Source organism: Haliotis rubra, unplaced genomic scaffold, assembly GCF_003918875.1.
Source record: "Haliotis rubra isolate DU_JTF1 unplaced genomic scaffold, ASM391887v1 Scf440, whole genome shotgun sequence".
In the NCBI taxonomy this organism is placed as follows: Eukaryota; Metazoa; Mollusca; class Gastropoda; order Lepetellida; family Haliotidae; genus Haliotis; species Haliotis rubra.
In genome coordinates, this window is record NW_025767125.1 from 883,737 (window position 1) to 909,481 (window position 25,745).

General features: G+C 38.6%; 1 protein-coding gene across 5 annotated transcripts; it reads right to left on the minus strand.

Moving 5' to 3' along the window:
* Positions 1–1,401: 1,401 nt before the first annotated feature.
* LOC124289427 (fibropellin-1-like) lies at positions 1,402–25,393 on the minus strand. 5 transcript variants are annotated; one of them, XM_046726046.1, is made up of 5 exons: positions 25,210–25,393; positions 8,672–8,806; positions 6,187–6,300; positions 4,676–4,783; positions 1,402–2,013 (listed from the first exon to the last, which is right to left on the minus strand). In XM_046726046.1, the coding sequence occupies exons 1-5, from the start codon at positions 25,238–25,240 to the stop codon at positions 1,931–1,933; spliced, it is 471 nt and encodes a 156-aa protein (XP_046582002.1). In that variant the 5' UTR covers positions 25,241–25,393; the 3' UTR covers positions 1,402–1,930. The 5 variants fall into 5 exon arrangements, 3 of the variants coding, with proteins under 3 accessions (XP_046582002.1, XP_046582003.1, XP_046582001.1); XM_046726047.1 differs by having other exon boundaries at positions 4,676–4,777; positions 25,210–25,391; XM_046726045.1 differs by lacking the exon at positions 6,187–6,300 and adding an exon at positions 6,895–7,008 and having other exon boundaries at positions 25,210–25,383.
* Between the last annotated feature and the right edge of the window lie 352 nt (positions 25,394–25,745).

A 25,745-nucleotide genomic window follows, 5' to 3' on the forward strand; every position in this document is an offset into this window, starting at 1 on the left:
GAAATGGATCCCACAGACAGTGCCCCTGGGATAGATCCCGGCTACTCTGCCGTGACAGTAACAAAAGCAATATACAAGTAAGATAGGTTGACACATACTAGCTTCTAAAACGTGGTTGAACAGTCAATGATTGAGAAAAGGGATGAGAAGGAAACCATTTTTTTCAAAATTTTCTACATAATTGTTTCATTTAGAATTGTTTTTTTCTGCAAGAAAGATGACTTATAAGGTCTGTTTTCAGGCCTATTCCAAAAAAAATTGAAATAGTAGGTCTGTTTTCAGGGAAATAGTTGTTTACAGTCACGAAACAGATGAAACGTTGGAAAGCGGCGGACATACTATATTTTATATAAGTTTGAGATTTCAAGTAATTGGAGACGATACATTTCGTACTGTCAATTTTTTCACAGCGTTTTGATGAGGGACGCGTCAGTGTAGTAACTCATCAAGAACTTCAGATATTTAGGAGTTTGGTTATGCCACTATCCAGGCCAGCGACAAAAGAGTGACAGTGGGTCGAACGCCGTGATTTGTGAAAATGTAACTAACGTTGGATTCCATGGAAATTGTTTGTATCTTTGGGGACAGAGGATTTTATTTAAGTAAGTTGGTATATGAATTAAACAGGATTCTGTGGTGTTAATTTGGACTTACATTTTGCTAAAATGACGCTGATTTCTGCGGGTAAACCCCAAAGAATTTTATGTGATATACTGTTGTGTGAATTGACAGAGATTAAAATTTGTGACAGGACCGTGGTGATGAGTAGAGGCGTCTGTTGATCGCGCGTTGGATGACAAGAGTGGGAAATGTGGTGTAAAGTTGGCAGTCGGCAGTGTGAAGTTCTGCATGAAGGTTTTCCGCCAATTCTTTAGAAAGTGTCAAATTCGTGCGATATTTCATCATGTGTCAGCCATTCTAAATTAAAACACACATTTTCATTTTATGTTGGAAGCAGTCATAAAATCGTGTTTTCCAGACCGCTGTTTATCAAATTGATTATGCCGAACTAAAGTGTTGAGTTTGGTTATGTATGACCACTGACTGCGTGAAGATAAGTCCATGTCTGGAATAAACTGCTGCATTCATGTCCATTGGATTCTGGACCCGTGAACATCGGGTCGACTCGACATGCTTGCCGTAAGAGGCGACTAACGGGAACGGGTGTTCAGACTTGCTGACTTGGTAGACACATATCACCGTATCCCATTTTGTCGAACGGTTGTCATACTGTGGGTCACTGGATTGTCTGGTCCAGTCTCGAGTAGACCGCCGTGCTGAAGCGTGAATGTTGCTGAGTGCGGCGTTAAACAACAACCAAACCAAACCATTGGATTCTGAAGCTATTTCGCTGTGGATGTTTCCAACCATTAGTGAGCACGATACAATAAAACAAATTCAAATTGTTGAACTGCGTCGTTTATTTCAGCGGAACCTTCGAAAGAGCTCAACGCGTCATTAAGGCACAGAACATTTTGTCAGAGCATTAGAAATCTAAGTTCAAAGGAAAGCAATTATTATTCAATTACCGTGCCACTTTTCTGAAATGAATGTTAAATATTACGCGAGATGATAAAACACACTGCAATATGTGTAAACATCAGATTTTGTCAGAAGGAATCGTTCAAACCCCTGCTTCATTCTATGTGATAACATGAGAAATGTCTATGAAACATAATTACCGATGGTTACATCTTTAATGGGTAATTAAAAAATCAGTTTTTAACTGTAATAGAAAAAACGTATTTCACACAATGAAATAAATAATTAACATTACGTATTTGCTGTCTTTTGATCATAGCAAGTATCTGCTTCGAATATCTGGGTATTATTTACGCAAGGTGGCAACTAACGCGTCAGAATACGTATCCGTGAAGACAAAGATTACGACACAGAACACACATCCAGTGGGCTAAAGACGGAAATCGTATTACTTGAGGAGCACACTGAGAAACGTTGTCAGCAACAATGATTTGATGATGAACGTCACCTGCACGGACCCAGATCTCGTATCTGAAAGAAAATGTTCACTTTTAGCTAAATATGCGTTGCGTTGGGTCTGTAGGATGGCGCTGTGATAAAAATGTTGCTATCTGTCATCTCAGCCCTAACTTGAGGGCACTCGTGAAGAGCAACCTCCTCGTGGTGAGTGCTGGGTAACGACCCGGGGCAGAATAGGTCCACAGCACCCATTGCTGGTCGTAAAAGGCGACTGAATTGGGCAACCTGTTTGCCGTGGGTTGCGCCCCTGTGTCGGTGGAGGACGGGATTCTGGTGGTTGAGGGCACTGGCTCCAGGAACAGAGAGGCAGAATTGGCCCGGTTCTATCAATCGGCTGGTCATGCCGAGCCCTGAGCATTATGTTCTTGCACAAATTGTTAAACTACAAACATATGTTTTTCAATGGTCTTGGCCGAGTAATATTTCACTCGAACCGTTATAAAACAAACATGGATTACTAAACACCCTTAAAAAACAAACAACAACAACAAAAAACCAAACCCAAACGTCCACTTGATGATAATGAACACAGACCCACCAAATCAAATGACTACTGGTCACGCTTTACAGTGATCGAGACTCTGGGTAAGATGCCATTGAAATTGGACCCTTTTGCGGTATCTGAGGGAATACAACGAATTGCTGGTGACGTTAAACACATTAAACACCTGCTCAGTTGTTGGCGATCCATAGCCTGTTGTTATATTGTATCGTCTTCTATAGTTAAACTGGTTTTGATTTAATTGCTAGTTTTAAATTTATATATGTGATAGTCTTGTTGTTTTAATGCCCTTCGTTGACAGGTGTTTATAATTTACTTTTAATCATTATAAATCTATAACTTGATTTCGTCACGATAAGGCTGAAATATTGCCGATGTGACTTAAAATCTTAACTCTCTCATTCACTCATTAAACGCCTGCGTCGAGGTACTCTATTTGTTGAGGCAAAAGGCAGTAAGCTACAAACCTGATGGCAACTGAATCATTTGTTGACATTCCTGTGTCGGTCTCAGCACACAGAACCCTTAACACCAGTAAAGGGATAGTGCGAGGCCGTGATCACTTGTTTGCTGACATGACAGAAATCGATTTTGTGCTGGATATAAAGGATCAAGGTGTACCTATGTTAAGCGATTCACAACCCTTCAAACAAATACGTATATGTTTTCATTTCCATGACCTACAGCTCCAAAATCAGTAGAATCTCGCTACTGTAACATCAGTGTTGATACGTATATTCCAAATCCCGTGATCACTGGATCCGTCAATTTACCGACCAATTTCACTAAGTAGCGGTGTTTGCCAAACCAACATGAACAATAATTTACTAGTTTGGTACTTAGAAAACAATAACGTAATAATAATTGACATTTAATGTGGTTTTCGTAAAAACAGAAGTAACACTGATCAGTTTTTACGTTTAGAATCATTTGTCAAAAATGCTGTAATTAATAAACATCTGTTTCGGTCAAGAAAAAGCACCCGACCCTACATGGAAATACGGCATTTTAAAAGATTGACATGGTTTTGCATTGAGAGGCCGTTTGCCTCAATTTATATCCAAGTTTTTAAATGACAGGCAAGTCCAAGTAATTTTCCATTTTGTATCTCTTGTGATGAAAGAATCACAGTCAGACATGTATTGATTGACTGTATTGATTTTCCCATCACAAGGGATCAATATTTCAAAGCTTTATTCTTGAATGACCCTCTTAATAATGCAAGTTATCATTTCATCATTCCATTTTTAAAGAAATAGATTTAAATGATACATTTTGAATTTGTATTGTAATTAGTAAATGCATTTAATTTGTTAGAATGAATAAATAATTGTCGACTGTTAGTGGCAATACCTTCAAAGGGGGTTGAAGTAGCGTAACATGATTGTCCCCATGAGAGGGTATGTTAGTCCAATTACATTCAAAGTATTTACACATACTACGTATTATAATCTCTGAATATGTGTAACGTCAGATTATATTTTACTACAATCGCCAACGGCTGAAGGGATGATATAAATCCCGCTGGGTCCATGCAGGTAGCAAAGGTACTCTAAGTCGAAATGTCCCCTTTGAACAGTGATGTATCTTCGGTTGCTGGCGGTCTATAGCCTGTTTTTTTATATTGTATTGTCTTCTACAGTTAAAATGTTTGGATTAAAATACAGTACTAGTTTTAGATTTAAATGATGTTCTGGTGGTTTTTACTGTCCTTTGTCGATAGATGTTTCCATTGAACTCTGTTTTTATCATGCATTTAGAGTTTGTTTAGTCATGATATTGCTGAAGTATTGCCGATGTAGCTTTAAATATTAATTCACTCACTCTAACTTGAGTTTTCCACAAGTATGATACATAAGCGGACCTGTCTCAGAAGCTTACGACTTGTAAACGTTGACTCGATTAATCAAGTCGTTTCCATTTCCACGTTCATAACACCAAAAGCAGTTACCAGCAAACAAAGAAAAAATACAATTCGAATAATACATGTTTGTAAGTCGAGCTATTTCACTAACATTCTCTTGATCATTAGTTACAGCGTCACATTTAAGTATAACCGAGTTTAAATACAAAGATCATAATCTCAACCTTAGAACATCTACGGTTATGGAGGTGTTCCTGTGGACGAATAGCGGAAATTAACAGAAATGTATCCGCAAGATCAATACTTACCACAAGTGTCTCCTGTGTAACCAGTAGCACATGCACATGCGTAAGGCGTTGCAGTTTTGTTGCACGAGCCGCCATTTTCGCAGTTATCGTCAGCAGTACAAGTCGGAGCTAAAAACATGAAACATAGTATCACATTGTAAATAATATGGCAATGTGGGTGGAGCTAGTGACACATCAATATTAATTTGCCATACTCTCTTTGGCTATAATGACAAGACTGTAAGAGCTGTATTGCACCAGTGATATACCCTGTCATATCTAAAGAGCGGTTTCCCCCTGTCCCTCTCCTGCCCAAAATACTTGTAGACATTAACAATCAGCGTATCCATATCAAGAGCCATGCTTGTGACTGCACACACAACACAGTGTGAAATATATTGATAGTGAGACTCCATGGTAGCTACATCCTTAATAGTTTCAGTATTTAATTTTTTAATTTTTACGTCAGCTATCGTTTATAATGAAGCTAAGTCTCATTTAAAAGTTAGTCAGTGTAATACAATATCCTCGCACACTTATTTGCATAAAGCCATGGTCTGTTCCAAATACGTGATTTTGGACATTGCTCATTTCTGCACTGATTTCTCCTTGGGAAACGTAAAAAAAGAACTTTACTATCTCCCTACCACTGAGACTGTACTTAGGCCGAATTTAGTTTAACAGCTATGTCACACTTTCACATAATAACTACATAAACTGTAGATATAGATGTGAAAAGATTTTTTTCTGACATTACTTTGAACTATTTTGGTCATATGGTACATGTGACCATGGTTGTTGCGGGTACTCTTTTTCTTGACCTACCATCAGCACAGGTAGCTCCACCGTAGCCGGCAGTGCAGGTACAGACATAGGGAGAGCTAGTTTTGTACACGATCCCGAATTAAAACAGTCAGAGTCCTGGGTGCAAGGCGGATCTGAAACACATGTTACAAACATATTAAATACTGGTCACTGATGAGGAAGTTAAGAATAATCTCATCGGTAATGTTTCAGACATATGAGGTTGTTCTTTATTTCAGGACATAAGTGGGCCAACGACCCCTGGTACAACATTAATTGGTCCATTACACATAAGTATGTACATACATGTATATGTGTTACAGAAATGTAGATGAGCTATGGGGCAGTTCACTTTACTACAGCATGTCTAAGCTGCGAGGCATGGTAAATGAAACAGGCTAAATTTCTAACAACAGATGTTTGGTTAGAAGACATGTGTATATTAAATTTTGTCACAGTAGGATATTCGTAATATTTCTTGGCAATACATGTATATCGTTGAACAGACCGGCTTGCATAACAGAAACACGTGTCGTTTTAAGTGCAGTCGCTCGAAGGTAAGGTATAAGGCTGTACTATTATCAATGTTACACTCATTTTTGTGCAGCCTACTTTTAAATCCATTGTGTTTTATACAATAACATTCCGGGTTGAACTATTTCGGTCATAAACATGGTAACATGATACATGTAATCATGTTGTTGCGGGTACTCTTTTTCTTAACCTACCATCAGCACAGGTAGCTCCACCGTAGCCGCCAGTGCAGGTACAGAAATAGGGAGAGCTAGTTTTGGTACACAATCCCGAATTCAAACAGTCAGAGTCCTGGGTGCAAGGCGGATCTGAAACACATGTTACAAACATATTAAATACTGGTCACTGATGAGGAAGTTAAGAATAATCTCATCGGTACATGTTTCAGACATATGAGGTTGTTCTTTATTTCAGTACATATGTGGGCCAACGACCCCTGGTACAGAAATTAATTGTCCATTACACATAAGATGTACTTCCATGTATATGTGTTACAGAAATGTAGATGAGGTATGGGGCAGTTCACTTTACTACAGCATGTCTAAGCTGCGAGGCATGTTAAATGAAACAGGCTAAATTTCTAACAACAGATGTTTGGATAGAAGACATGTGTATATTAAATTTTTTCACAGTAGGATATTCGTAATATTTCTTGGCAATACATGTATATCGTTGAACAGACCGGCTTGCATAACAGAAACACGTGTCGTTTTAAGTGCAGTCGCTCGAAGGTAAGGTATAAGGCTGTACTATTATCAATGTTACACTCATTTTTGTGCAGCCTACTTTTAAATCCATTGTGTTTGACACAATAACATTCCGGGTTGAACTATTTCGGTCATAAACATGGTAATATGATACATGTAATCATGTTGTTGCGGGTACTCGTTTTCTTAACCTACCATCAGCACAGGTAGTTCCACCGTAGCCGGCAGCGCAGGTACAGACATAGGGAGAGATAGTTTTGGTACACGTTCCTGAGTTCAGGCAGTTGGCGTCCTCCGTACATGCATGTGCTGGAACACGTCGAGAACGGCATGCATAACAGAAACGCGCGTCGTGTGCAGGCGTTCGATTGTAAGGTATAAGGTTTTGCTATAATCATTGTCACTGTCATTTTTGTGCAGCCTACTTTTAAGACCATTGTGTTTTACACAATAACATTCCGGGTTGAACTATTTCGGTCATAAACATGGTAATATGATACATGTAATCATGTTGTTGCGGGTACTCTTTTTCTTAACCTACCATCAGCACAGGTAGCTCCACCGTAGCCGGCAGTGCAGGTACAGAAATAGGGAGAGATAGTTTTGGTACACGATCCCGAATTCAAACAATCAGAGTCCTGGGTGCAAGCCGGATCTGAAACACATGTTACAAACATATTAAATACTGGTCACTGATGAGGAAGTTAAGAATACTCTCATCGGTAATGTTTCAGACATATGAGGTTGTTCTTTATTTCAGTACATATGTGGGCCAACGACCCCTGGTACAACATTAATTGGTCCATTACACATAAGTATGTACATACATGTAGATGCGGTATGGGGCAGTTCACTTTACTACAGCATGTCTAAGCTGCGAGGCATGTTAAATGAAACAGGCTAAATTTCTAACAACAGATGTTTGGATAGAAGACATGTGTATATTAAATTTTTTCACAGTAGGATATTCGTAATATTTCTTGGCAATAAATGTATATCGTTGAACAGACCGGCTTGCATAACAGAAACGCGCGTCGTTTTAAGCGCAGTCGCTCGATTGTAAGGTATAAGGCTGTACTATTATCAATGTCACTCTCATTTTTGTGCAGCCTACTTTTAAATCCATTGTGTTTTATACAATAACATTCCGGGTTGAACTATTTTGGTCATAAACATGGTAATATGATACATGTGACCATGGTTGTTATGGGTACTCTTTTTCTTAACCTACCATCAGCACAGGTAGCTCCACCGAAGCCGGCAGCGCAGAGACAGATATGGGGAGAGCTAGTTTTGGTACACGTTCACGAATTAAAAAAAGTCAGAGTCCTGGGTGCAAGGCGGTTCTGACATACATATTGTGTAACTTACGACTGGTCGCTAGTCATTGACGTATACGTAAAAACGAATGGTATAACAAACTTTATTGGTATACTAAAGAGGCTGTCTATGTGGCTGTGCATCGAAAAACCTACAACATTCAAGCAGATTCCCGGATACATGGTCCTATATAAGCAGTACCCATTTATACAGGTGCAGGTTTAGTTGAAGGAATGCTAGGTATGGGGTTGTCACAGGTGAGAGAGAGATATTTAGTTGTGAATGCGTGTTTACTTGTATGTGGTGCAAACCAAGTTGGAATTGTACTTTGGATGCAGACTTTAAACTCCCCACTTACACATGGATGTATCAGAGTGATTAAGAGAATCGTGTTTTCAGTAAATGCATTCTTAAACTTCTTGACAGGATATTTTGCTGTTTATGTATTTCGTTGCAACCACGGGAATGAAGATTTGAGAATTGCTTATTAACTGTGACTTTTCGATGGAAGCAATTCTATAGATACTATATTGTGCTCGTCGACATTTTGACTTCTCTCTATCATGGAAATATCTGTACAGACACTCTAGAGAGTAAAATGTCTTTTTATTAAAATTGTGATCCGAACCGAAAGAAAAAACCCTTTCTCTACCTGTTTCACAATTGTCTCCGGCGTAACCGTCGGTGCAGGTGCATATATTGGTGGCACATGTTCCATGATCGTTGCAGGAGGCGGCATCCGTACAAGCTGCCTTGGAGGGCTTGATGTGGAGTAAACAAGCAGTCGCTAAGAAGGAAACGGAAAAGATCAGGGTACAGGATCACAGCATTCAATGTCACTTGAACGAATCACAAATTAGTGATACATTAAATAAGATATTGTCAAGAATGACACTCTATTTCCCCCCCAAAATATTATCACACAGCATGCTAGAGTACAATAAATAGTTTTACTTAATAGTAGATTGGGAGTATGAAAAGTGTTTGAAGTATGAGTAGTGTTGACTCAACATTCTGGATGTAACCAGCCCTTTCATATATTCGGATGAACAGTGATGAAAGGACTGTAAATCTGTAAATAGCAAAAGGCACCACTTTGGGATCCACCTCACATATCTGCCAAGTTTTGCTGAAAGATATTAAGAAGTTTTCGAGTTGTGCTCCGGAAACGAAACCCATCCCTCCCTTTTGAAACTAAGTCCGAAACGTTTCCAGTGTGAGTGAGTGAATTAAAATTTAACGTCACATTGGCAATATTTCAGCCATATCGTGACGAGAACATTTGACATTGAAATAGAATATATATATAGATATTATAAAAACCTGCCGACGAAGGACAGTAAAAATACTAGATAATCACAGATATGAATATAAAACTAGCGAACAAAGCTAAAATATTCCAATTAAAGAAGACAATACACTATAAAACACGGGCTATAGATCGCCAACAACTGAAGGTAGATCACCATACTAGGAACCAAGGGGACTTACATTACTTTCGCTACCTGCATGGTCCCTAGTTGGATTTACATCATCCCTTCAGCCATTGACGACAGAAGAGAAATCTAGCCATAAATTAAAAGCACACATGTTCTACGATTAAAAACGTGGCAAGCCTATATTTACTTTGAAAGTTTTGGGGACTTACGTTCCCTCTCAGGAGGACAATATTTTACGCTTCTTCAACCCCCTTTGTCGATACAGCCACTAACAATCTCAGTGACTAATTTAAATTACCAATAATAAAATATTTATCTATTTACAAATCAGTTAACCAATCTAATTCTTTTAAAAATTCAACTAATAAATGATAATTAACATTATAAAAAAGATCCTTCAATGTTTTGACATTAAAATACTTATCCCTTGTGATGGAATATTCAACACAGTCAAGCAGGACATGCTTGACCGTGATTCGTTCATCACAAGGGATACAAAACGGAGGATCCTCACCTTTCAATAGGTACTCATGAGTATATCTTGTGTGGCAAATACGACATCGTCGTATGATGACCTCTTCAAATCTGGACTGACAACCCAAGTAGGTGTAACCAATATAAGGTTTTATTGCATGTAGTTTATTAATACCTACTTGGTTGTCCCACTTCTTCTGCATCAGATCACGGATGTAAGTTCTAATGCCAGCTTTATAATCAGAATATGGAATAAGAAGTGGTGTCACAGATTTGTTGAGTGCTGCCTTGGCAGCAAGATCAGCCATTGTGTTCCCAGAAATGCCAACATGGCTGGGTAACCAACAGAAGACGATGTCGTATTGGCCAGTAGCAAGATCATTATATAATTCGATTATTTCAATTAAAAGTGGATGTTTGCAAGAAAGATTTTTAATAGCCTGAAGGCAAGAAAGAGAGTCAGAAAATATTATATATTGTTTACGTTTGGGATGTCTTTGAATATATTTAAGAGCTGTTAAGATGGCGTTTGCTTCTGCTGTAAATATAGAGCTGTTATCAGGCATTCTAGAAGATATTGTTCTGGATCCAATGACAGTGGCAAATGCCACTGCGCCACCATCCTTGGACCCATCTGGAAATAAGGGTTTGTATGTATCATAATTATTCTTTAATTGATTATATTCTTGTTTATACTGTAATTCATTAGTTTCAGATTTTTTACACTTTGTCAGTGTTAGGTCAACTTGTGGCCTCACTAATTGCCAAGGAGGAGAAGAAAGAAGACGGGAAGGAAATATATTCTCCAACTCAATGCCAGCAGCAGAAATATATTGTTGGATTCGTATCCCAAGAGGTGGAACGAGTGAAGGTTTTTTATTATACAAATCCTCATAAAGAGGATTAAAAACACCAAGTGTGAGAGCAGGATTGGATTCATTAGAATATAACTTTGTGATATATTGTAGGGACAATTTGATACGGCGAAGTTTTAAAGATGGTTCATCGGCCTCAACGTAGAGACTGTCAATGGGAGAGGTTCTGAAAGACCCAAGACAAAGTCTTAGACCCTGGTGATGGATAGAATCAAGTAGTTTGAGGTTGCTTTTACAGGCCCCACCATATACGATAGAGCCGTAATCAAGTTTCGATCGGACCAGTGATCTATACAAATGAAGGAGGGTGGTTTGGTCCCCTCCCCACTTTGAACTGGAAACGACTTTCAACAAGTCGAGTGCCTTCAGGCATTTAGCTTTTAGATGTTTGATATGTGGCAGAAAGGTTAAATGCGAATCAAAGATGAGACCAAGGAATTTAGCTTCCTTGACAACTTTGATGGGTGTGCCATTTAATGATAATTCAGGATCTTTATGGTGTTTGTATTTCCTACAAAAATGGAGACAATTGGTTTTGGATTTCGAAAATTTAAACCCGTTTTCGAGACACCCTTTATGAATTTTGTTGAGACAAATTTTTTTATTGTCTCTCAATAGTTCGCATGTTTTTACCACGGCAAGAAATATTAAAATCATCCACAAAAAGAGATCCATCGATTGAATCACTTAAAACCTTTGAAAGACTATTTATTTTAATACTAGACAAGACAAGACAAGACAAGAATTTTATTGTATTCAAGGCCTCCGGCCCATATACAGTTTACAGAGTTATACAAAAATATTTTTTACAAGTAAGTTGTAACTAATGTTTCAACAATTGATCTCTTAACTTACTGGAGTGTTTTATAAACAATGACAGATTTCTAATATTTTGTTCATTGCAAGAACATAATAGTGATTTAAAAGTTACATCGGGGGGTTTTGACAGGTAATACTCCGGTATATATTTCTTTCTAATGTCAGCATAAGATTTACAGATAAAGGTGAAGTGAATTTCGTTTTCTACTGCTTCTTTACATAATGGACAGATTCTTTGATTCCTCTCGATGGACATTTTCTTCCTTCATTTACCATTAAATTTAGCAAACCTAGTCTGAATTTTATAAATGTATACCTTAAATCGTAGCATCTTAGTACAGATAAATATTTTTCTGGTTGTAGTAAAGTTTTAAATGTCCTATAAAAATCATAGCGTGTGCTATTATTCAAACGTGATTGCAATTCCTGGTGATACATATTAATAGCTCGATTGCATAAATCATTAATAAAAACATCGATATGACCAACAGTTTGGTTTAACCAGACATACCCATAACCATGAGAAAATAATAAATATCTTAAACTTGAAGCCCACGTTACTTTGCCAATACTATCTAAATGAACCAACATATTATAGGACAGTTTTGGAATACGATGGTTAGGCATTTTAAGAATTTTAAACCAGTATTTTAAACATCTTATCTGTGAATTTATGTAAAGTGGGTATCTCCCGCACTCCCCATACACCATAATATTTGGTGTTGACGATCCAACTCTCAAAAATCTTTTACATGCTAATAAATGTATTTTTTCTAAACAATCGAAACGTTGAAATCCCCATATTTCTGAACCATATAATAAAATTGGTTGTATTTTGGCATCAAAAAGTTTGAAAAATAGACCTGGTGTTAACATTCCAGTCTTGTAAATAACCGGTATTAACTGGAAAAGAGCTTTCTTAGCACGTAGGGAGAGATCATAAACACTTTTTTTTCATATTGAAGGTATGATAAAAACGAACACCGAGGTACGTGTAACAATCAACTGTTTTCACAAGTTGTTTACCAAGAAACCATTTATCTTTCTGAGAAATGTGACCACCCTTCCGAAAAATAACTACATTGGTTTTGTCAAGATTTACTGAGAGTTTCCATTCCTTAGTGTAATTATCTAGAATGTTAAGTTGTCGTTGTAAACCCACCACCGTATCTGATAGTAAAATCACATCATCTGCGAAGAGAAGCATTAAAATTTCCAGGTAATCCGGGAACAGTTGAATACCATGTTTTCCATAAGAAACAATATCATTATATAATTCACTGATAAAAAATGAAAATAGGATGGGACTGAGGATGCAACCTTGTCGCAAACCTATAGGACAATCAAAATAGTCTGTTGTACCCGTCTCACAACGGACACAGGACTTTATGTTTGAGTACATTTCCTTGAGCATGGAATACATTTTGCCCCAGAGACCAGTATCTCTTAAGCAGTTCCAAAGTTTGAACCTATCAACTGTATCAAATGCTTTTTTGAAGTCTACAAATGCAGCATAAAATTTATGTTTTCTACGTGATAGACATTTTTGAATAATTGCATATAAAGTGAAGATATGATCAGTCGTGGAGTAGTTTTTTCTAAACCCTGCTTGTGTTTCTGGAATTTTATCGCGCATATTTGCCCATTGGGATATCCTATTGTTCAATATTGTTTGTAAGTATCTTCCCTAATAAACTCATTAGAGATATTCCCTGTAATTATCTGGATTACTAGAGTCTCCTTTTTATGCAGTGCAATAATGATAGAACGTGACCAGCTAGCGGCAAAGTACCGCTGTTAAAAGGTAATTGAAGCATTTTATAAGAAAAGGCATAGTTTCATTTTGCGAACATTTTAACATTTCTATAATAACATTATCAGGCCCAGCTGCTTTCCCCCTCTTTAAATGTCTTATAGCTTCCCTTATTTCCGTTTCTGTTATTGGAGAATCTAAAACTTGTTCATCAACGCTATCATCGTAATCGGAGAATATGGTATCATCTTCAATTGTAGAGGCATTGTTGTTGAATATATCAGTATTTGCAAATATATTTTTGAAGTGTCCGAGCCATTCAGATTTAGAAATAGGAGAAGTTATCTTTCCCGATTCTGTAGCGATCGTATTTGTTTCCAAAATTTTGAAGGAGATTTTGAAGATTTACAAAGATTATCTAGTCGTACTTTAGCGAGGTCAGATTTATATTTTCTACAACAAGTCTTATATGTATTCCTCTGTCTACAATAAATTGCACGGTGATAATCAGTGTGCTTAGTTCTAAACTGCCTCAGGGCTCTGCGCTGCTCGTTTTGCATTTATGCATTGTGGATTTGTTGACTGACGTTTCCTGTTAGTTCTATTTAAATAAAACCTTTTTTTCATACAATCCGCGGAGTTTATTATCATCTTTACAAAGTCATCAATAGCATGATTCACGTTCACTTCGATTGTCTCGCTTAAACTCTCACCATAGGCCAACAACCGTTCCTGTAAATTATGAACATATATTTCAGAAAGAGAATCATTCCAAATGATCTTTTCATCAAACAGATTACCTGTGTCACTCACAATCGAGTCAGCAAATTTACATGTTAACTCCAATGGAAAATGGTCAGTATTCAACATGTCTCCTACATTGAACTTATCAATGTGCTTAAAGAAATTTGGTGAACAAATAAAGTAATCATTTACACTTGTGCCTTGATGACCACAGTAGGTAAATTCCCTTCGCTATCCCCATTTACTCTCCCATTTTACAATAAATAGGCCAAACGCGTAGCAAAATCAATCAGGGACTGTCCAAACTTATTTATAACTTTATCATGAGATTTACGATCATTAACTATGGTATCGTCTTCCTCTGGCCAAGGTAAATGAATATTATCATTTGCATCATCATTTTCTTGAACTTTTGCGTTATTCATTTCTCCCGTTCTAGAATTCATGTCGCCACAAATTATAGTGTGAGAGTCCTGAATAATTGATGAATTGTCTGAAATTAATTCTTCTAAATATTCTTAACTACACTTAGTATTGGAACCACCGTAGTAAGAAGAGCCAGACGGTGGAATATAGGTACATATCAAATTCACATGACTGTCCAACTTAAACAATTCTTTTGACAAGTGTAACCATAGTAGGTTATCTTGTGTTGATGGAATCAGTTTACAGAATTAACTGTAGGACTGGTGTATGCACACACATACACCACCACATAGACGGCCGTAGTCGGATACTTTAATGGCAGGACTGTAAAAAATGTCATGGTTTACTAACCAATTATTCGGGATAGACACGACAAATGTTTCAACAAGACATATTACCTTATATTGTCGAAGGTATTGGATGAAGTTAAAGTCACTGATTTTACTCAACAGTCCGTTGACATTCCAACATAAGAAAGTAAAAAATTGTTCCTCCACATGTTCATGGGTACTTTAGTTTCGGCGGTGCTAACTTCGGTTGTTCCCCGTAGTAAACTATCCGGGCTTCGGCCAGTGTCCTAACTGGACGTTTCACGTTCACGTCTCTCGCGTCTAATGCTTGCCACGGTTCTTGCTGTTCCACGTTGCGCAGGTGCTTCCTTATCCGTGCGTTGCTTGGTCACCAGATGGCCGTTCTTGAAGAATCCGTACTTTCCGGTTCCTTTCAGTTCCTGTAGTTGTCGGCGTTGCCGCGTAGTTAGGTCGCTCGAGATCCCATATCCAGCTTCTTTAAGATCGTTACGTGCTTTTAGCGCTCTGACCTTGTCATCCGGAACCTGCAACTTGGCGATCACAGGGCGTGGTTTTGTATCGTTAACGCGTCAGGCGCCAAGACGGTAGGCACGTATGACGTCGGTGGACTGCCAGGTCTTAAACGTCACATGTTCGTTGAAAATTGACAACACGGTTTGTTTACAGGCCATAGATTTCTCACCTTCTGACTCGGGGATACCGTAAATAATAACATTATCACGACGACTGATCGATTCAAGTCTATCCAACTCTTCATCAAACTTTGATAATGTTTCGCTCATTTCGTCTACCTTATCATTCACAGCATCGATGTCCGAATATAACAAGTCCTGATTATGCTTCATATTGTTGATATCAGACCGTATTTCCTTGACTGCGTTTTCAAGTTGTCCACATGTCGAGTTTATAGATTGCACTTCGGATTTTAGTGAAGAGATTTCTGATTTTACCTCGCGTAGTTCATTCATTAAAACATCTTTAACCTCTTCCAGAGAGTCAGTGGACCCAGGTTAGTTTCGATATCATTCGAACACATGAGTATCTGAGTGATAACCCTGGCTGGTGACACATCGCCTCCGAGAAAGCATGAGACCCGTGCATTCAGTACATGGCAGCCAATCACTGTCTGACGTACGAAGCTTGTGACGTCACATGATACACAAAGAAATATATTTTCTTTTGGTATATAATGCTCAAAATTCATTTTTTCATGGAGGTGCAAAATACAGAACGAAGCTTGTAGGTGTAGTGTGAACAATAAAGCACAATAAAGCCTGAACTGGACATCGGTCCCGACCGTGTATGGCGTGTACTCAATGTCTCTCGCTAGTCTCACTTTCCGGGTACCCACAGGTTGGGTTAAAGTTCCGATACGGGCTCGGTACACATCGATATTCACCATTTTCGATCCAGATATAATGAATACACTACTATATAGTTCCTCACATGAAGATATGTCCTCAGGAAGCTTTTATAGACAAAATATAGAACGTTTTGTCTGCTCCTCGTCTCACATGCTGTCTACACACCAGGGGCACATAACTCTCCTCAAAAGTGTGTGACAGACAAAATACTGCCTTGTGGGACACCCTGATCCTGATTGTAACAATCAGACAGGGTAGAACCCACGCGAACTTGAAATTGCCTCTCCGTTAAAAACTGTGATATAAAAAGAGGCAAACGGCCTCTCAATCCAAAATCGTGTAAATCTCTTAAAATACCATGTTTCCATGTGGTGTCAGATGCTTTTTCTAAATCGAAAAAGATCGACACTGCATGTTGTTTTTTAATAATGGCACTTTGAACAAATGATTCTAAACGCACTAAATGATCGATAGTACTTCTGTTTTTACGGAAACCACATTGAATGTCTGTTATAAGGTTATTAGTTTCCAGGTACCAAACAAGTCGATTATTTATCATGCGCTCCATGGTCTTGCAAACGAAGCTAGTTAATGAGATTGGTCGATAATTCGAAGGATCAGTATGATCACGTCCAGGTTTAGGGATGGGTACAATAATAGCATCGCGCCATGAAGAAGGAAATTGTCCAGAAGTCCAAATATCATCAAAAATGTTTAAGAGGGTCTCCAAACATGATTCCGGTAAGTGCTTCAGAAGCTGATGTATGTTATCAACCCCTGTAGCAGTATCATGAGCCTGGTCAAGAGCAGTATGAAGCTCATGAATAGAAAACAGTTCATTGTTATCTTCCCCATTATCTGAATTGAAATTAATAGTTTTCTTTTCCTGTTGTTTTTTATAATTTTGGAATTGAGGTAGATAATTCGATGAGGATTGACTAGTTAATAATTCGTCTCCATCTTTAAGATGCTTAATGCTAGATTTAGAACCCTTACCTTTTATTTTCTGGATCATATTCCATACTTTGATATCGGCGTTCGTGAATTTATTTTTGAGACATAAGTTCGCCAGGATTGACGTTTACTTTGCTTGAAGGTACGCCGTGCCTTAGCATTTAAATTTTTTTATTTATTCAAATTATGGACCATAGGATGGCGACGGAAATAACTCTCAGCTTTCTTCCGTGCCTTCCTAGCCTGTTTGCACTCATTGGTGAACCATGGTGTTCGTATGTGTGGGATTTGGGGATACACTCATCAGCAATGTTAATTAGTTCATCAGAGAAAGTCTTTATAGGATCAGGACTTTCTATAAAAAGTTCAGGTTTAAGTCTGTTACAACACAGAGCTTGATAGAAAGGCCAGTTAGCTTTTTAAAAGTTCCATCTCGAATATGGAGTAATATCAGATGGGTTTACAGGTTTTAGTATAGTAGGAAAATGGTCACTTCCACAGAGGTCATCATGGACTGACCATTCAAATTCATTTAGTAATTCTGAATTCTTGATTGATAAGTCGAGAGCAGAATAGGTTCCTGTACCAGGGTGTAAATACGTGTTGGAACCATCAGTATAAATACATAAATCATTGTCTGAACAAAACTCCTCCAGTAGTTTACCTTTAGCGTTTGTATTTACACTACCCCAGAGTGGGTTGTGGCCATTTAAGTCCCCTATAATAATACAGGGTTTAGGTAGTTGGTCATACAGAGTTTGAAGATCAGTTTTCTGAATGACTAAAGACGGTGAGATATACAAAGAGCATAATGTAAATGCAACGTGTAAAGTGAGTCGCACTGCAACTGCTTGAAGATTAGAAGTGTAATAGGGTCTGTTTGACTAGGATTGAAGAACCTCCAGTGGCCCTGTCGCCTGGAGGTGAGAAATAATGATAAGCATTGAAATGACGTAGGTCAAAAGGATCTGTCTGCTTTAAATAAGTCTCCTGCAGACAAAATGCTGACGGCATACAATCCTGGACTTATAACTGTAACTCATTGTAATTATGCCGTAGTCCTCTGCAATTCCACTGTACGATGGTGTTGGAATAAACTATCTTTTGGGGGGATTTACTGGGGATCTACCCCGCACTTTTTTGGAGGGCGACAAGCTTCATGCCCTAGATTGGACGTTTTCGGACACGTCCATATCCTCAAGTGATCCCTATTTGTTTTAAAGTTTGATTTTATTTTCAGACCCTTTTGGGGCTCTGCCACTTTGCTTTTGTGAAGAATCAGGCTTAGGTGTATTTTTTCCTCTAGGAACTTGTTGTTCATTAGACAAAGATTGAGACTTTGTGGTGGCTGTGAAGATGAACCATGCTCAGAAGCTGACCCTGACTGACTTTGTGAATTGCCAGGAAGTGGCTCAGCAGTCTGAGTAGATATTGCAGGTGAGAAAATCTGTGGAGAATCGGTGTTCACCCAAGTCAAGTCGGTTTGGCAGCCTGAAGAAGATTTAGAAACTTTAATGGATGGCTCAGATGGTGTTTTGGTTTTGAAGCATATGTTTTTGTGGGTCAGATCTTTGAACAAGTTGTTTAAAGCTTCAGGCAAAACTAATATTTTGAGTAAATTTGATCCTGTTAATTTCCATCTGGTGCTTCCAAATTGGACACTCTTTAGAGAAAGAGGAATGGTCTCCTGAACAATTGGTGCATTTCTTGTAATCACTGTCAAAATCTTCTGTTGTGTGGATCTTCTCACCGCAGTGAGCACAGACAACAGACAATGTGCAGGTACTTACACCATGACCATACTTTTGGCACTTGAAACATCTCAGTGGATTCGGAATATACGTTTCCACTTTGATGTGACAGTAACCAGCCTTTATTGACTTTGGAGCAGTAGGAGTAGAAAAGGAAAACAAGTAAGTGTTGGTTTGTTGGATCTGGTTGTATTTTCGGGTAGTGAAACGTTTGACGAATAACACACCTTGGTCCTTCATCTCGGAGGCAATATCAATTTCCATCATATCAGCAAAAAGTCTATCTCGGTCTCTCACAATGCCGTTGCTGGTGTTAAGTGTTCGGTGGGCAGAGACTGACACTGGAATGCCGACAAATGATTTAGTTGAAAGGAGGTTGTTTGCCTGGTGCCTCTTAGTGCATTCAACAAGTAAAGAACCAGTACGTAAACGTTTAACATTTCTCACATATCCTGCAATGCCTTGCATTGTATGCCCTTAGATGCAGCAAAAGGGTTCAGCTTTAATGGAGTATTGTCAGTGGTCTCAATTACAATAAATCGTGGCCAGTAATCAATAGATGTGGACAGTCTTTGGTTGTTTACATCAGGATCAGTAGTATCAAGAGGACGTTTTGATTGTTTGAGGGGGGGTTCGTAAGCCATGGTAAGGTTATATTGTTTCGTCCTCCGAGCTCCCCACCCACGCAGAATAATACAAACGTAATTATTCCACCTGATTGGCCCATGAGCCACCGCCTTCTGGGCATACGACTCTAGTCAAAAACATGAAAGTGTATTTGAAATTCTAATTCCTAAAAATTCGCCAAGACTTAAAAAAGCACCAAAAACGGGTTGGTGTACCAAATATCCCCACGGGTCCACAACGGGGGATCGAAGAGCGCTTAGCGTGACCCAGCACCCACCACGAGGAGGTGGCTCTTCACGGGTGCCCCGAAACGTTTCCATGGAAACCGAGAAAATAATATCTCACAAATATATCCAAATAGGCAAAAGGCCTCACTTTGACATCTCCCTCACATATCTGCAAAGTTTTGCTGAATGATATTGAGATTTTTTCTAGTTGTGCTCCGGAAACGAAACCCACCCCTCCCTTTTGGGAAAAATAAAAATGCCAAAAATCTGTAAATAGCAAAAGGCACCACTTAAGGTTCTGTTTGTTATAACTACCAATTTTTGCAGAAACATATTGAATGGTTTTGAATTATGCTCCGGAAAACGAAGCCCCAAGACTAAGAGTCCCAACGTTTCCATGGAAACCGAGAAAAATATAAATGACAAAAATCTGTAAATAGCAAAAGGCACCACCTCAGGTTCTGTTTGATACATCTACCAATTTTCGTTGAAAAATATTGAACGTTTTTTGAGTTATGCGACGGATTACGGACGGACGAGGCGTCTACTATTTACCCCCGCATTACATGCCGGGATAAAATGGTCCAAAACAGCAAAAATCGAAGGTGTCAAAACACACCTGCAGTGTGTCTGTTTCAAACACAACAAGAAGACAAAGTCATCAATATCCCCCGCAACGGCAAAATACTCTTTATGAAAAGTTATATCTACTAGTTATGATTATGTCAATGTTTTGGAGTGTATACAGCAAAGTGGAAGGAGCGTATTGAAAGGTTTTTAAGATCTGCTCCAGAGAGGTGCACTGCCACCAAATTCACTTGAAGCCTAACTTAATGCCATGGAAATGCAACAAGATGACATCCTCATAGTCACAGCCTAAGTCATGTTTCCATGGAAACCGCAAAAAATAAAATTCATATCTGGGTCTAACCCCCAAAAGGCACATCTAGGGATCATGCTTGACATATGAAACACGTTTGATGAAGCTAGCATGTATAGTTTGGGAGATCTGCTCAGGACAAGATGACATCCTCGTAGCCACAGCCTAAGTCACGTTTCTATAGAAACCGCAAACAATAAAATTCATATTTGGGTCTAACCCCAAAAGGCACATCTAGGGATCAGGGTTGACATGTGTACCAAGTTTGGTTAAGCTATCACCAATAGTTTAGGAGATATGCTTCGGACAAAGTATGGCGGACGCACGGACGGACGGAACTCGTTTCTATATCCTCCGCAACATCTTTGTTAGAATCATCAACAGTGGTTCGGGGTGCTCTTAACTGATGATTCACGATTCTGTCTTGAGCACAACGATGGAAGGTAATAGGGTTTTGAGGCGGCGTGGAGAAAGCTACCATGATGATACTGTGACGGAGAGAAACGGATTTGGTGGTGGCTCTGTGATGCTTTGGGGAAACATCATCTTTCATCACCGTACACCTCAGTACCATGTACAGGGCAATTTGACTGTCTTGAGGTACCGGGATCTATGATCTTGCGTCCTCTGTTTTGTCCAGCTTTGAACACCATTGGTGCCGGAGCACAGCTGCAAGACGACAATGCCAGACCACATCGAGCTCGAGTCGTTAGAGACTTTTGCAACAAAATAATGTGAATGTGATGCAGTGGCCAGCTTATTCACCGGATCTGGCTCCAACTGAACATCTATGGGACATTCTTGGACGACGTGTTAGAGACAATCATGGAATGGCACCGACTCCTCAGGTTCTTGTACAGTGGCTCCAAAGGGAATGGCAGTTGATTCCACAAGCTACCCACCGCACCCTTGTAGGGTCCATGAGGCGCAGATATACAGAATGCATCAATCAACGTGGAGGACACACTTACTATTGATTATGTGACTTTCAGTTTTGGCCCATATCCTCTTCCTCTGCTTGTACTGGAATTGCATTCTGTGATATCTGACCATAAATCGATTACATTTTTAGACCAACAATTGTTTTATATACCCTTGTAATAAACCGACCCTGTCACTTTACATTTACTTTGTTATGCTCTACCGGTAGTCCTTTTCAATGAAATGAAATACGTGCTCTTAGGCTATTCGAAATCCCCTAATGTGTAAGTTTTATTAAGTGAAAAGCCTCAGTACGAATTATACCAACCTTTACTTTGTATTTACGAGCATTTGTCTTCCTCCAAAGGAATGTTAGAGACATTTAAATTCATTTTGAGCAAGTGTACGAAAACATGCATCCGTATGCCAAGTCAATGCCTGCACAAATGAGAATACAAGGTGTCTGTATATTTGTTTAATTAAAAGTTGTATTTTTTTTATTGTGACTTCAGCAAAATCTCCACTATATCTAGATTTCACTGGGATTCTGGACCAACAGGCTAGAAGACACCAAACCAATTCTATAGCATACTGATTACAGACAAGTGTCTGTCAAGAGGACAAGAATTCGCTACATGAGCAAGCATATCCTTGTCATTCCCAGGTCTCCAGACTGGAGCTTGTGATATTTCCCATGACATGCAGCACATCGAGACTCTATGATATGTATTAAAGGATAACAGTTTCAGTCATCAAGCCAGCGCCATTTTACTATGACTTTGCAAATGTGACTGAATGTGTGTGTACAATGCTATACCTTAATTCACAGCAAATACTTTTGAGGCAAATTACAATAATACAACAATTATTACTCCCTTTTTGTCATCCATGGTTTATCATTTAAGCCCTATTTCGTATTTCCCCTGCTGCTCATGTAAATTTGTACAGTGTATTACAAGTAGTATGTAGTGGTGGGAACAGGCAAATGACAAAGATTATGCAAATTATCTCATCTCCGAGATTGTCAAAGATATATATTACAATCAATATTGCAGTCTGATGTAATTATCAAACACACGGTTATAATGCAAGGTCATAACTCCAGGCCCGATGTAGTGAATTTGTTCAATGTTATGAAACATGTGCGCGGCAACGCAGTAAAAGAGAACTGGTCCGTTGATTCCCCAAAACTCATCGATCAAATGATTATAATTGATTGTTTTATCTTGCTCAATGGAGGTGTCAGAATTCACTGTTTATGTATGTAGGTTAACTGAAGCAGACGATGTAGACCTATTTTCCGGAGCAGAACTCTAAAACCGTTCAATATGTCTTCACCAAACTTGGCACATAGATTGGTCTGGTGGCGTACTGGTGCCTTTCGGTAGTTTTGGAATTCTGAATAAAATATTTTTGGCATTTCCATGGCAACAAGTTTGACTTAAACTGAAATTGGTGGTAGTGCTCTTTTCCGGAGCAGTGCCGTAAAACCGTTCAATGTTTCTTCACCAAACTTCGCACATACATAGATCTGGTGGTGTACGGGTGCCTTTTGGTAGTTTTGGAATTCATTTCCATGGCAACAAGTTTGATTTAGACTGAAATTGGCGATAGTGCTCCTTTCTGGAGCAGAATTTAAAAAACCTTTCAATACTCACCTTCCACTTTTCTATATACACACCTAAATATTTGACATAATCATAACTCGTAGACATAATCATATCATGAACAGTATTTTGCCATTGCGGGGGATATTGATGACTTTGTCTTCTTGTTCTTTAAGAAGCGAGATATCTTGAGCATTGCGACAATGACGACAAATGACATATGACACTAATGTGAAAAACCTTAAGGGCTGAGAGACTGGCCATAAAATCATAAAACGCTATAGATAATTTCAAACACAAGATTGTTACACATGAGACATGACATCGAAAGAATTTCATTGTACAGCTTAAGATACATAGGCTATTTTTTCCTTTCCCTTTGTGTGGATATTGAAGGATACATTTATCGACCAAGGCCCCTGATGGATATTCCGTTCTTGTTTGTTGTATTTACGTGTTACACCTTTTTATCCCCCGCAACGCGTTTTGCGGGGGGTATTAAAATGGACTCCGTCGGTCCGTCCTTCCGTGAACATTTGTTTTTTCCGGAGCAGAACTCTAAAACCAATCACTATTTCTTCACCAAACTGGACACATAGATAGATCTGGTAGTATACTGGTGCTTTCTGGTAGTTTTGGAATTCTGAATAAAACATTTTTGGCGTTTCCATGGCAACAAGTTCGACTTAGAATGAAGTTAGTGGTAGTGCTCTTTTCCGGAGCAGAACTCTAAAACCAATCACTATTTCTTCACCAAACTTGGCACATAGATAGATCTGATAGTATACTGGTGCCTTTTGGTAGTTTTGGAATTCTGAATAAAATATTTTTGCGTTTCCGTGGCATCAAGTTTGACTTAGCCTGAAATTGGTGGTAGTGCACTTTTCCGGAGCTGAACTCTAAAACCGTTCACTATTTCTTCACTAAACTTGGCACATAGATAGATCTGGTAGTATACTTGTGCGTTTTGGTAGTTTTGGAATTCTGAATAAAATATTTTTGGCGTTTCCATGGCAACAAGTTTGACTAAAACAGAAATTAGTGATAGTGCACTTTTTCGGAGCAGAACTCTAAAACCGTTCAATTTTTCTTCATCAAACTTAGCACATACATAGATCTGGTGGTGTACTGGTGCCTTTTGGTAGTTTTGGATTTCTTAATAAAATAGTTTTGGCATTTCGATGGCAACAAGTTTGACATAGACTGAAATTTATGAAAATTATAATTTGTGATGAAACAACAAGTTTGTCTGTTTATTGCATCAAGTGTATTTGGAGTTGTTATACTAAGTATTTGTTCAAAGAAATCAACGATTGTTTTGCTTAAATTATGCGTACAACGGATCGCTAGTTTTCGGCTTAATTTACAATCTTGAAACCTGTGTACAAAACAATGCCTGTCAAAACAGCCCATGATAAGAAATTTTGATTCTGCGAAGGGAAAGTTGATGCAAATTTTAATACCTTCCAACTTCGATAGTTGTTTGGGTTTACACCTTACGAAACGATATGTGTTTATAATAAAAGCTAACATCTATTATGTTCTAATCAATTTTGTTCTCCCTCACAGTTCAGGATACCTTAGTGTCTCTAGACATTTCCATAAATATGTTGTATGTAATTCTGTATTTTGTCGTGGACCAAATTTTATTTGATACTGATTCATAAATACGTGCCCGTGATATAGTCATGATTTCAGACGAGATTACTACTGACCACTTATGTCCTCAGAAAAAGTGTATCAATATTTACATAGATCACAACTATATTTTCTGACCACTATTCATAAATAAACACATTCGTTCCAATTGGCTTTAGTCAAGAATGTCAATTTAAGGATTGTCAAAGGCATTTAGAAGTTATGCACATAAGAAAGAGCGTTTTATGGATGTCAACTTCTTTAGTATGAGGAACACAACGTATGAATATACTCCCAACCGTTGTGTTCCTCATAATAGAAAAGTTGACATCCATGAAAGTCTATTTCGTAATGTCAAGTTAAGAAAATATACAGCCTACCTAGAAGAACCAGCATGCCAAAATTCAACATGGTTCAGGGTGGTTTCACAAGCAACGTTTCTGCGTCTGGACGGAGAGCCACTGCGGCGATAATCAGTTCGTCCCTCTATTTGTAACGACTGTCTCCATAGCACCGTAATGTTGAGTCACATGGTTACAACATAACATATGCCAGTGTAGAGAACATGCCATGCAACCAAGGGCAACTTTGTCAGTTAAGAGGCAGTCAGATCCTAGGGAGATATACCACAGAGACACGCAAGACTACCGCTGATTACATTACCAGCAATGCTTTGAATCGCAACATCAAGTCATAGACGAGTACACTTGTGTCAGTATACTGGAAAATACCCATCTCGTTAGAGGCAAGACGTTACACGACCGTACTTGCTGGCACATGCAATCTGTTGCCAACAACTCAACGTGTTAGGTTACACCCCGGCTGTTGTAGTAAGCTTTCTTTTCTTTTTTTTTGCTATTTAAGAACTATTGACTGGAAATCTTGGGAAGGGTTGCAATGACACCATTGCAGTATT